This window comes from Electrophorus electricus, chromosome 20, assembly GCF_041902795.1.
Source record: "Electrophorus electricus isolate QZ-2024a chromosome 20, ASM4190279v1, whole genome shotgun sequence".
In the NCBI taxonomy this organism is placed as follows: Eukaryota; Metazoa; Chordata; class Actinopteri; order Gymnotiformes; family Gymnotidae; genus Electrophorus; species Electrophorus electricus.
This window is the reverse complement of record NC_137516.1, coordinates 19,573,699-19,586,793: the sequence shown is the minus strand read 5'-3', so window position 1 is coordinate 19,586,793 and position 13,095 is coordinate 19,573,699. Positions and strand designations below refer to the sequence as shown.

General features: G+C 42.5%; 1 protein-coding gene across 2 annotated transcripts; it reads left to right on the top strand.

The window, feature by feature from the left end:
- Positions 1-1,141: 1,141 nt before the first annotated feature.
- On the top strand, positions 1,142-12,034 carry atp6v0b (ATPase H+ transporting V0 subunit b). 2 transcript variants are annotated; one of them, XR_014118864.1, is made up of 9 exons: positions 1,142-1,384; positions 2,556-2,604; positions 2,827-2,910; positions 3,524-3,601; positions 3,709-3,778; positions 3,984-4,035; positions 8,558-8,748; positions 9,469-9,568; positions 11,847-12,034. XR_014118864.1 is itself a non-coding variant. In XM_027021733.3 (8 exons), exons 1-8 carry the CDS (start codon positions 1,315-1,317, stop codon positions 9,493-9,495), a joined length of 621 nt encoding a protein of 206 aa, XP_026877534.1. In that variant the 5' UTR covers positions 1,142-1,314; the 3' UTR covers positions 9,496-11,766. The 2 variants fall into 2 exon arrangements, 1 of the variants encoding a protein (XP_026877534.1); XM_027021733.3 differs by lacking the exon at positions 11,847-12,034 and having other exon boundaries at positions 9,469-11,766.
- The last annotated feature ends 1,061 nt before the right edge of the window (positions 12,035-13,095 follow it).

Genomic DNA, 13,095 nt, shown 5'->3' with positions numbered 1-13,095 from the left:
TCTTTTTCCTCAGTTTGGACAGAGCACTCTCAACCATTTCACTGCGAGTTATACTGTGTATGACTATGTATGTGACAAATAAACCAAACTTAAACTTAAACTTATGCCTTTAAATAATACTACAACCAGACTTCCAAGCCCAAGAGGTCACAGAGTCATGCCCAGCAAATTCGCTATGGGCCTGGGCAGACCATGCAGTTTGACCCTTTAACCAAAACTAGAAACAGACCTCCAAGCCCAGCAGGTCACAGAATCATACCCAGTAAAGTAGCTAGCTAGCTTTCAGCTCAGTAAACCATACAATCAAATGTCCACCAAGCATTTAAACCGCAAGCATTAAACCACTAGATACCACTAGCTACCGGCTGCCCAGTTAACAGTGGAAAGTCAGTAGCTAGCTAGTTAACCCTAACACTAAGCCTATATATACTGGACATTTGTTAAATAGATAGGTTAGCGTAGCTAAACCGGTATGATATACTAATTATAACTATTTAACAGTGGTCAGCTAGGTGAGTGCATTACTGACTTCAGGCCTTATCTTCAAGAGCCCCCCTTTTAGTGTTTCAGTCATTGCCAGCGGGGATTCTCTGACTGGTGAAGTGGGTAAAAATTAACAAATTAAAAGAGTAAAATTGAACAAATCAACTTTATTACAGCTATCACAGAGAATTACATAGGCCTGTTCATTATTCTTTACGGCGGTTCCATTTTCTCAGTGGGTTGCCAGTCTCTCATCTGGTCTATAGATTTAACCACGCAAAAACGCTTGTTTATATGTGCTGTCGCTGTTGAGATATTGTCTTTTAAAGCGTATTAGAGAAAAAGTATACATTGTCATATGCGATCAATGCAAATTCAATAGGCGGGAATGGTTGGTGTAATAATAATGATTATTATTCATAACTTCCCATTGCGCACTGGGGTCTTCAAAATCGTTTTATTATTACTTTTGGTGGTTCTCCATTCTGTTGGGGGTGAGAACCAACTTTGTTTTTTGGACACTACAAGACTAAAGTTCGAAGTTTGCACAGCGCTCAAAAACTCGTAGCGTGCGGTTACTTTTGCAACTCGGAAACAGACATATTCCACAAACTATTTTGAACGTATCCCGAGTTTGAGCATGAGTCACGTGAACCAGTCGTGCTGTTCACGTGATCAGCTGACCGCTTCCCTTCTCGTTTCGAAGGTAGCAGTCGCCCTCCTGGGTTTGTTTATGCAGTAGCTAACGTTTCAAGACATTAAAGTTTGCAAGTTTATTTGTGTGAAAGCTATTAGCTAACTTAAGGAAAACTGGCGCTTTTGGTAGCGTGGATGATGAACGGACACGCCATTCTCTACACCGGGGTCACTGCGGCCTTCTGGACTACGATCCTCGTCGTCGGTGAGAGATGTTGGCTTACTGTCACATTCCCATTCATCTTTCGACGATGTATAATCATCGGTCATATTTTCCAATTTATACTTAAAATCAATTTAAAATTTTAAAGATTTCTCGAACAGCTTGTTAGTTTAATTGTTCGCTAGCTATCTGTTGCCACTGTCTTTCTGTTCCCTAGCTAAGCTACCTCACCTAACGTTAGCTTGCTAACGTTTCCTCACAGCATTAGCTAAAGCACTGCTCAGAACTGAAGAGCTGATATTAAAAGCTTTGTATACATGCCAGGAGTTTGTCTGTTATCTGTAGAGAGAACTTGCTAGCTAGCCACTTAGCTAGCGTTACCGCGTTTGTGGCTAGCTAAGATAACCTAGCCAACTTTTGCATGGTGGTCCGATCCGCCAGTAGCACACGCAGCTAACTATAGAGTATTTATTACAATTTAACGATTGTATAGGGAGCTAAATCATAAGGGGGTCGTTTTTCTCTATTTCTAGGTGGTTGAGTGATATGGTTTCATGTGTAATATAAACCGTTTGTGTGCAGTCATGGTGGGCACGTCTGTCTTCATTGCCCCGTTTGTCTACGTTAGCGTTACTGTTGCTTTAACACCAAAACCCGGGCATGGCACCCGAATAATGAGGACTGCAAACATGCACTATGGCTTATGTACACGTTTTTTGATCAGTTAAATCTAAGTCGAAATGGGTTTTCTGCGACACAGGTTTTTCTAGTTGTAAATAGCTATTTAAGAATTAGCCTTTGTGCGTTATCTTAAATGAGGAACCGGGAAATCCTCACGTGATGGTGATCTATGAAACTCTTAGCTGCATTTTGACGTTTTGCATTGTTTTTTATTTGCAAGTTTTATTATTTTAATCTTGCATTCTTTTACCTATACTTTCGTTATTTGGTTGTTTCAGTTTGTCGCCGGTATCTGATTTTTTTTAAATCAGTGGCAGTGCCTTTAAAGAACTTTTATGTGGAATAGTGTAAGAGTTTTTCTTCATGGTTTTGGACAGACTTTGTTCAGTTAACCAAGTCATACCGATTTTCGCAATACACAGAAGTAATCAGACAGCTTTTTTCTTATATTAGTGTTCTGTAATGATTCCAAATATGTATGTTTTTCTTGAGGTATTAACATTTGCAATTTCTGTTTCATATTTCTTGCTAGGCATCTGCTACACAATCTTTGACCTTGGATTTCGCTTTGATGTAGCATGGTGAGAGCTGAATTTAAACATCAAATTTGTGGGCATTAGTGAGAGTAGGACAGCTTTTATTACTGTGCTTTCCAGTTCTTGTGTTCATTTGTATTTCACAGATCAAATTACAGAGATAGAGAATGACATCATTATAATACATTATTTTAATTCGCTTTATTTAATGGTCTATATTCTGTTTTTTCTGCACCTGTATTACGTTTTTTTATGTGTGTGTTATAGGTTTTTAACAGAAACATCCCCGTTTATGTGGGCAAACCTTGGGATCGGCTTGGCCATCTCTCTGTCTGTCGTCGGAGCAGCTTGGTGAGAGCACAGACTATTTCCTCTTTCCATATTTCACAAGTGACCCATTCTTAATGAAGTCATGGTGGAATTTTAAGATGTGTAAGATTGTTGAAGTCCCATCTTTACTGAAAGTGGTGAAACTCCTTCATCCAGTAGAATATATTTATTCAGCTCAAATAATACTGACCCATGGTTTGTATTCCCAACAGATCTTTCGCCATCACAAAACATTTGGCCCCTTATTTTGTTTGCTTTTTTTGCTTATTTTCACAGTGTACTCTTCCAGTTGTGCATTGATGTGATAAGTATTTCTGACTCTTGAAGGAAAAAGACACCAGAAGTGTTGTGCATCATGTCAGCATTTTTTATTTAATATGGTCAATGACAGAATCATCCATGAAGTTGCAAAAACATTAGGGAAGGTTCTCCACTTGTCTCAGTTCAACTAGGATGAGAGTTAATGCTTGGAAAACAGACCTTTACTTTGTCCTTTTGAATGTCCTCCATAAACCCCAGACCTGTGTAGGGCTTGCATCACTGCAAGGGTCAGTCCTGGTCGTCATTATGCCTGGTGTCTTTGTGTGTGTGTGTGTGTGTGTGTGTGTGTGTGTGTGTGTGTGTGTGTGTGTAGGGGCATCTACATAACTGGTTCCAGCATCATTGGAGGTGGCGTTAAGGCCCCTAGAATTAAGACCAAGAACCTTGTCAGGTAGGAGATTTTTAGTTCATATATTTTAAATATACTCTTCGCTGATGTGACACACATTGCTAATTTCATGTGAATGTTGCTGATATGAAGTGTTTTGGGGTTTGCAGTATTATCTTTTGTGAAGCTGTCGCCATCTATGGGATCATCATGGCAATTGTTATAAGCAATATGGCAGAGGTAAGCTTTTTAAATGCCTTTAATTAATGAGTAGTCTAAAAAAGTGTGGGTCCAGTCAGAACCTGTTAATGAGAGTGCTGAAAGCAGTGTTTGAGATTGGTCTGTGAAAGTTATATTGCCTTCTTCCTGTTTCAGTACGTTTCACTTTCACCACTATTATTATTGTTGTTGTTGTTGTTGTTGTACTGTTTCTTCTCTGTCCTAGAACTTTTCTGGTACAACTCCAGAGACAATTGGAGCGAGGAACTACCAAGCAGGTGTGTTTAAATCAGCTTTTGAGGGCACTGCAGCATTTATTTTTCATTTCAAAGTCTCCTCAGGGTGTGAACAGACCCTATAGCCTGCTGCGATTGCTCTGCTAAATATGTTCATTGGCGTGAGTGAGAATGCTGCCCCTCACACTCTGGTGTTTACCAGATAAGCAGATTAAGACCCAGTCGTTTTCAATCTGCCTCTAAATTAAACCAAATGAACTCCTAATTAAACGCATCCAAATTAAACATAGGATGTAATGTCACAAGATGTGGCCTTGAGTGTGTGTGTGTTTTACTGTGTGTGTGTGTTGGTGCATGGTGAGGTGGTTTACTGTGTGTGTGTGTGTGTTGGTGCATGGTGAGGTGGTTTACTGTGTGTGTGTGTTGGTGCATGGTGAGGTGGTTTACTGTGTGTGTGTGTTGGTGCATGGTGAGGTGGTTTACTGTGTGTGTGTGTGTGTTGGTGCATGGTGAGGTGGTTTACTGTGTGTGTGTGTGTGTGTTGGTGCATGGTGAGGTGGTTTACTGTGTGTGTGTGTTGGTGCATGGTGAGGTGGTTTACTGTGTGTGTGTTGGTGCATGGTGAGGTGGTTTACTGTGTGTGTGTGTGTTGGTGCATGGTGAGGTGGTTTACTGTGTGTGTGTGTGTTGGTGCATGGTGAGGTGGTTTACTGTGTGTGTGTGTGTGTTGGTGCATGGTGAGGTGGTTTACTGTGTGTGTGTGTGTTGGTGCATGGTGAGGTGGTTTACTGTGTGTGTGTGTGTGTGTGTGTTGGTGCATGGTGAGGTGGTTTACTGTGTGTGTGTGTGTTGGTGCATGGTGAGGTGGTTTACTGTGTGTGTGTGTGTTGGTGCATGGTGAGGTGGTTTACTGTGTGTGTGTGTGTGTGTGTGTTGGTGCATGGTGAGGTGGTTTACTGTGTGTGTGTGTGTGTGTTGGTGCATGGTGAGGTGGTTTACTGTGTGTGTGTGTGTGTTGGTGCATGGTGAGGTGGTTTACTGTGTGTGTGTGTGTTGGTGCATGGTGAGGTGGTTTACTGTGTGTGTGTGTGTGTTGGTGCATGGTGAGGTGGTTTACTGTGTGTGTGTGTGTTGGTGCATGGTGAGGTGGTTTACTGTGTGTGTGTGTGTGTGTTGGTGCATGGTGAGGTGGTTTACTGTGTGTGTGTGTGTGTGTTGGTGCATGGTGAGGTGGTTTACTGTGTGTGTGTGTGTTGGTGCATGGTGAGGTGGTTTACTGTGTGTGTGTGTGTTGGTGCATGGTGAGGTGGTTTACTGTGTGTGTGTGTGTGTTGGTGCATGGTGAGGTGGTTTACTGTGTGTGTGTGTGTGTGTGTGTTGGTGCATGGTGAGGTGGTTTACTGTGTGTGTGTGTGTGTGTTGGTGCATGGTGAGGCGGTTTACTGTGTGTGTGTGTGTGTGTGTTGGTGCATGGTGAGGTGGTTTACTGTGTGTGTGTGTTGGTGCATGGTGAGGTGGTTTACTGTGTGTGTTGGTGCATGGTGAGGTGGTTTACTGTGTGTGTGTGTGTGTGTTGGTGCATGGTGAGGTGGTTTACTGTGTGTGTGTGTGTGTGTGTGTTGGTGCATGGTGAGGTGGTTTACTGTGTGTGTGTGTGTGTGTGTTGGTGCATGGTGAGGTGGTTTACTGTGTGTGTGTGTGTGTTGGTGCATGGTGAGGTGGTTTACTGTGTGTGTGTGTGTTGGTGCATGGTGAGGTGGTTTACTGTGTGTGTGTGTGTTGGTGCATGGTGAGGTGGTTTACTGTGTGTGTGTGTGTTGGTGCATGGTGAGGTGGTTTACTGTGTGTGTGTGTGTTGGTGCATGGTGAGGTGGTTTACTGTGTGTGTGTGTGTGTGTTGGTGCATGGTGAGGTGGTTTACTGTGTGTGTGTGTGTGTGTGTGTTGGTGCATGGTGAGGTGGTTTACTGTGTGTGTGTGTGTGTGTTGGTGCATGGTGAGGTGGTTTACTGTGTGTGTGTGTGTGTGTGTGTGTGTTGGTGCATGGTGAGGTGGTTTACTGTGTGTGTGTGTGTGTGTGTGTTGGTGCATGGTGAGGTGGTTTACTGTGTGTGTGTGTGTGTGTGTGTTGGTGCATGGTGAGGCGGTTTACTGTGTGTGTGTGTGTGTGTGTGTGTGTGTGTGTGTGTGTGTGTTGGTGCATGGTGAGGTGGTTTACTGTGTGTGTGTGTGTGTGTGTTGGTGCATGGTGAGGTGGTTTACTGTGTGTGTTGGTGCATGGTGAGGTGGTTTACTGTGTGTGTGTGTGTGTGTGTTGGTGCATGGTGAGGTGGTTTACTGTGTGTGTGTGCGTGTGTGTGTTGGTGCATGGTGAGGTGGTTTACTGTGTGTGTGTGTTGGTGCATGGTGAGGTGGTTTACTGTGTGTGTGTGTGTGTGTTGGTGCATGGTGAGGTGGTTTACTGTGTGTGTTGGTGCATGGTGAGGTGGTTTACTGTGTGTGTGTGTGTGTGTGTGTTGGTGCATGGTGAGGTGGTTTACTGTGTGTGTGTGTGTTGGTGCATGGTGAGGTGGTTTACTGTGTGTGTGGGTGTGTTGGTGCATGGTGAGGTGGTTTACTGTGTGTGTGGGTGTGTTGGTGCATGGTGAGGTGGTTTACTGTGTGTGTGGGTGTGTTGGTGCATGGTGAGGTGGTTTACTGTGTGTGTGGGTGTGTTGGTGCATGGTGAGGTGGTTTACTGTGTGTGTGGGTGTGTTGGTGCATGGTGAGGTGGTTTACTGTGTGTGTGGGTGTGTTGGTGCATGGTGAGGTGGTTTACTGTGTGTGTGGGTGTGTTGGTGCATGGTGAGGTGGTTTACTGTGTGTGTGGGTGTGTTGGTGCATGGTGAGGTGGTTTACTGTGTGTGTGGGTGTGTTGGTGCATGGTGAGGTGGTTTACTGTGTGTGTGGGTGTGTTGGTGCATGGTGAGGTGGTTTACTGTGTGTGTGGGTGTGTTGGTGCATGGTGAGGTGGCTTACTGTGTGTGTGGGTGTGTTGGTGCATGGTGAGGTGGTTTACTGTGTGTGTGGGTGTGTTGGTGCATGGTGAGGTGGTTTACTGTGTGTGGGTGTGTTGGTGCATGGTGAGGTGGCTTACTGTGTGTGGGTGTGTTGGTGCATGGTGAGGTGGCTTACTGTGTGTGGGTGTGTTGGTGCATGGTGAGGTGGCTTACTGTGGGTGGGTGTGTTGGTGCATGGTGAGGTGGCTTACTGTGGGTGGGTGTGTTGGTGCATGGTGAGGTGGCTTACTGTGGGTGGGTGTGTTGGTGCATGGTGAGGTGGCTTACTGTGGGTGTGGGTGTTGGTGCATTGTGAGGTGGTTTACTGTGGGTGTGGGTGTTGGTGCATGGTGAGGTGGTTTACTGTGGGTGTGTGTTGGTGCATGGTGAGGTGGCTTACTGTGTGTGTGTGTGTGTGTGTGTGTGTGTGTGTGTGTGTGTGTGTGTTGGTGCATGGTGAGGTGGTTTACTGTGGGTGTGTGTTGGTGCATGGTGAGGTGGTTTACTGTGGGTGTGTGTTGGTGCATGGTGAGGTGGTTTACTGTGGGTGTGGGTGTTGGTGCATGGTGAGGTGGTTTACTGTGGGTGTGGGTGTTGGTGCATGGTGAGGTGGTTTACTGTGGGTGTGGGTGTTGGTGCATGGTGAGGTGGTTTACTGTGGGTGTGGGTGTTGGTGCATGGTGAGGTGGTTTACTGTGGGTGTGGGTGTTGGTGCATGGTGAGGTGGTTTACTGTGGGTGTGGGTGTTGGTGCATGGTGAGGTGGTTTACTGTGGGTGTGGGTGTTGGTGCATGGTGAGGTGGTTTACTGTGGGTGTGGGTGTTGGTGCATGGTGAGGTGGTTTACTGTGGGTGTGGGTGTTGGTGCATGGTGAGGTGGTTTACTGTGGGTGTGGGTGTTGGTGCATGGTGAGGTGGTTTACTGTGGGTGTGGGTGTTGGTGCATGGTGAGGTGGTTTACTGTGGGTGTGGGTGTTGGTGCATGGTGAGGTGGTTTACTGTGGGTGTGGGTGTTGGTGCATGGTGAGGTGGTTTACTGTGGGTGTGGGTGTTGGTGCATGGTGAGGTGGTTTACTGTGGGTGTGGGTGTGGGTGTTGGTGCATGGTGAGGTGGTTTACTGTGGGTGTGGGTGTGGGTGCATGGTGAGGTGGTTTACTGTGGGTGTGGGTGTGGGTGCATGGTGAGGTGGTTTACTGTGGGTGTGTGTGTGGGTGCATGGTGAGGTGGTTTTCTGTGGGTGTGTGTTGGTGCATGGTGAGGTGGTTTTCTGTGGGTGTGTGTTGGTGCATGGTGAGGTGGTTTTCTGTGGGTGTGTGTTGGTGCATGGTGAGGTGGTTTTCTGTGGGTGGGTGTGTGTTGGTGCATGGTGAGGTGGTTTTCTGTGGGTGGGTGTGTGTTGGTGAGTGTTTGGAGGTGTGGGGCGTGGGGAGATTGTGAGTGAGTAATTGGACGTGTGTTTGTTGGTGCATGGTGAGGTGGTTTACTCTGTGTGTTAGTACATGGTGAGATGGTTTTTGCTCTTTGCAGGATACTCCATGTTTGGTGCTGGGCTGACAGTTGGCTTCTCCAATCTCTTCTGTGGCATCTGCGTTGGTATCGTCGGCAGTGGGGCTGCCCTGGCTGATGCCCAGAATGCTAGCCTCTTTGTTAAGATTCTCATTGTCGAAATCTTTGGCAGTGCCATTGGGCTGTTTGGTGTCATTGTAGCCATCTTGCAGGTATGTATATACACTGTGTGTGTGTGTGTGTGTGTGTGTGTGTGTTTAAAAAAACTTTTTAAAATTTTTTATATATATTATATAAAGGAGGGGATAGGATGATGAGGTTTTCTTGTGACTGGAAACTATATCTTGTCTATTGCAACACATGGATTAACTTCCTTAAAGTGCAGCATGGAACTTCACTTATTCTGATCTCATTGCTGTCCTATTTCTATCTCGGTATTTGAAGATTCTTCTGAAGGCTCCTCCTATATGCAAAGGCAGTGTTAGACAGGTGTAGTAAGCATCCAGTGGTGTTGACCTATTAAATGCAGAGTCCAGTGCATGACCTCTCCTGAACTTTGTGCACTGCACTTTAAAATCCTTTTATTAGTTAATTTATTTTCTTTGCTCTTATTCACATTAAATGCAAGCCATCAGCATATGACTGCACTTTGGAAAATTTACGATCTTTTAAGATCATAGTTTCCTGATCAGAGGCTGTATATCGATCTGATATGCATAGTTAATGTTGATCAAACCATTCCATCAAGGTCGGTGCAGGTTATTAAACCGATGTAATTAAACCAGGTCCTTGTGTAAATGTGCTCTCTGTGGTGAATTCTTAGGACATGAACCAGAATTACAGGCTGAACTGTTCTGTTTTATGTAATGTTAATATTTTAAATATTGCATACTTGTATTCACATATACTTTTTTCTTGCTATGATTTCTTAGACATCAAAAGTAAAAATGGGTGAATAGAGAGCTCACCGTTTGCGAGGCGAAGACTCTGCAAAGAAGCAAGTGGCTCTGGTGGCTGACCTGGCTCAATCATGTAAATACTTTAGTAAATTATTTAATTGTATTTTTTTCCCCTGTGTGTCTGTTTTAACCATCGTTTGCTTTAGAGTGAGACATGTATACAACGTTCTTTAAGGAATGCATGTATATATCAAACTCAGAACTTTAAAACAACCCCCACCTCCAGCTGCAGATCTGAATGAAACTACAGAACCCCTCAGAGGACACAGAAATCATTAACAGCTGTGTCACGGTCCAGATACCACACCTGTCATAATAGAGTCTGAGAACTTAGTATTTTATTTATTTTCTTTTTTTCCTAAATATTTTATTTGAAATGTACAAATAAACATATAAATACAAAAGAGAATATGTGTGTGTGTGTGTGTGTGTGTGTGAGCGTGTGAGTGTGTGTGTGAATGAAAAACATCAATGTGAACCTGGCACACAGAGACTAGCCATTACTCCAGACTTTGGAGCTCCTTGAAAGGTTAGTTGGTACTTTGTGAAAGTTTTGAACTTCTGTAGGCCTGTATAGTTTGCTGTGAGTGCTGTTTTGTCAAACACAAAAATGAAACCTGCAACAAATGTGTTCCTGCATAGTAGTATGATGAAATTGTCTGAAGCATTCTTATTACACTGTATGCAAACATGTAAGAACTCAGCATCTGTTGTAATTATGGAAAGAACAAGTCAGGCCGTAGAGTGCTTGGCAATTTTGAATATTGTTCACTCTTTAGTCTTGTGTTCATCTGTAAAGTCATTAGTATACAAGGACTTGCCATCGTTACGTAAATGGTCATTAGTTGATCCAAATCTGTAACTTAGGATGGTCTCATCTCAGTTACTGTAACACCATTATTTATACCCAAATCCAATTGGTCTCAGTTGTTCTGATTTTACGTTGTCAGAGCATTCTGATTGGTTAAAAATTTGAGGACAGAATAATGTGTTGGGTGTGTGTGTTTGGGTGTTTATGTATATACATATAGCAGCATGTAAATGTTTATATTTGAGGCATGAGGTTTAGCATTCCACATTTCCTTCTCTATACGTGGTTAGTTTTTCTCGTTTGTTGAAGTAAGATTTGGTCTTGATCCCCAGGCTACTCTGAAAACAGCTCTAGACTGTGTATGATGTTCTCTAAAAGTTGCTGCTTGTGTCGCTGAGCTTTGTAGATAAGTGTGTTGGCAGATGTCTATGGTGTCCCCCACTACACAAGATCATCCTGTGGCCTTCAGATGATGTTAGTATTGGCTAAAAATTCATCTTGCACTCATTTTTCTTGAAAGTATTTGGTCCTCACCCCAACCCCAAGAAAGATCTATGCTACACCTGAGTTTCTTTCTGTCCTTCTTTTAAGCCCTAATGATGTGTCCACTTATTACAGTCATTGTACTTTCTAATGCCCCTTCTCCAATATTGTTTTGTGAATTCAATTTAAAATGTTCAAGTTATTGCAGCAGAATTTTTTTCATATGATTAGCCAACATCTGATGTTCACAAACTTCGATCTTATGGTGGAACTTGGCTGGTCCTTTAATTCCCTCCTTTTGTGTATATGCTTTTTTTTTCTTTTTTTTTTTTTTTCTTTTTTTTTTTTTTTTTTTTTTTTTCTCTAAGCATTCCAGTTATTGAATCCGATGTAAAGCTCCATTGTGTGGCTCAGACCTGAAGGTTCTCAGCTGGTAAAATACCTTGTAGAGACCACAGGATGTGTGGTGGGACTGATTCCTAGAGCGCAATGAGGCCCTGGGTGCCTGTGGCTTTGACTTCAGCATTCTGATGGAAACCGTGATCTCTCGACCATGTCTCCAGTGATTGTGTTCAGTATGTCGATGTGATTCCATTGTTTGGATGTGTAAAAGTTGATATTTTTGACTTCATAACTGTCCTTGAACAAATAAAAAATAATAATAAAAAAAAAACCTCTCCAGTGAAGGCCATTCTTTATTCTGGTTAATTATGTTGGTCTGTATTTTCAGCTAAATGTAGGGAGTACATCAGAGCTACATGAACAATAAAATTGAACTGTACCATTACAACTAAACTAGTTCCTAGCTGTGTTTAGCCATCTAGCTGACATGCCCTCATCACGTGTTGCCTTTTCTCTCCCATGCTGACTGATGTTTTGTGTACAAACACTTTTGTTTTATTGAATCATCAAAGAATATAAACAATATTAGATGTGTTGATTTGTCTCTAATAAACTTTCGCACCAGCATAAACTGATCTGATTCAGGAATTGACTTTTTTTTCTTTCTTTTTTTTTTTTTTTTTACTGCTCCTGAAACACCCATTGAAACTCTCAGGGTGCTGTTGATGCCCAGCCACACTGACTTGCTGTACACCTGTTCTGTGGCTGGATCTACAGGCAACTGGTCCTTTATGTGGTCAGTTGTGTGTGCGTGTGTGTATAAAACTACATAAATGTATGTACATCTACCGTGTAGGTGTCTATAATTTCTCTATGTGAAAAATAAACATAACAGAAAGGAAAGTGTCCATTATCTTCACATTATCTTTCCAAACAGCTCTGATCTTTTCTGTGGTGGTGTTATTGCTGTGGTTATGAATATGTATTTTGGCACTATGAGTGTAATAAGAGGTATTACAAATTATTTAACACTTTTAGAATGGAACAGATGTTGGTTCTGTGTAATTACAGTACTTTGATATTCTTGTCCACATATATTTTAAAAACGGTATACTAGTATATAAAATAATCTGGGGAAAGAAATTGTACTAGCTCAAGTATTTAGTGCTTTTTTTTCATACAGCATCCACTAGATGGAGGCAGAGTGTAGAAACTGAAAATACAATCACGCAGCACATCCAGCTTTGAACAAATCTCCAGCTAAATTGTTTAGTCACACCCTGATTTCTACAGTGAATCAACAGTCATTCAGTTCTGCAAAAGATGACTTTAGCTGTAAAAAAAAAAAAAAAAAAGAAAATACAAAATATTACAGCATAAACACTGTAGGACTAAAAGTATGTCTTCCTGTGTCAGGTAATAGCAACCCGTGTCATATTTAAAGATGATATGGTCATTTATGACTACTGTAAATTACATTTTTATTTTGAGGTAACTTTAAGGTAATTCTCTGCATCAAAAATGAAATTCCACCAAATTTGATTTTTTTTTTTTACCCATTAATATATAGTTCATCATCTCAATATTGAGTATTTTCATGTAGGAGTGGGCAATATAGTAAATTTTGCAATAGATTCCATGTTTCAAAAAATCAAAAGGGAAGCTTCTGTATTGCAGGATAAAAAGCACGAGCTCAAAAATATAATAAAGGAAAAGAGAAAGAAGGAGCTGTTAAAAGAGTCTGGAAAGGCCTGTGTGGACGCCAAAGAGCTTTAATGTCACTCCAATTAGCATCAGATTATATACAACACTCATACTCAACACTCATGACCTCTCTGTTTATAAGGTGAGACTACAGTAGAAAGAGCTGTGTTTGTCTGCATGGTGCCAACACACAAACAGCCTGTGCTTATATAAAAAAAAGCCAAAGTAAGATATTTAGATGCAATACCAATGACAGCCAA

Bases quoted from the DNA above. Each gene is read 5' to 3' on its own strand.
- atp6v0b (XM_027021733.3), top strand. From the start codon at position 1,315: ATGATGAACGGACACGCCATTCTCTACACCGGGGTCACTGCGGCCTTC. The intron at 1,385-2,555 runs GTGAGAGATGTT...ATTTCTTGCTAG, and splicing joins GACTACGATCCTCGTCGTCG to GCATCTGCTACACAATCTTT. The intron at 2,605-2,826 runs GTGAGAGCTGAA...TGTGTGTTATAG, and splicing joins TTTCGCTTTGATGTAGCATG to GTTTTTAACAGAAACATCCC.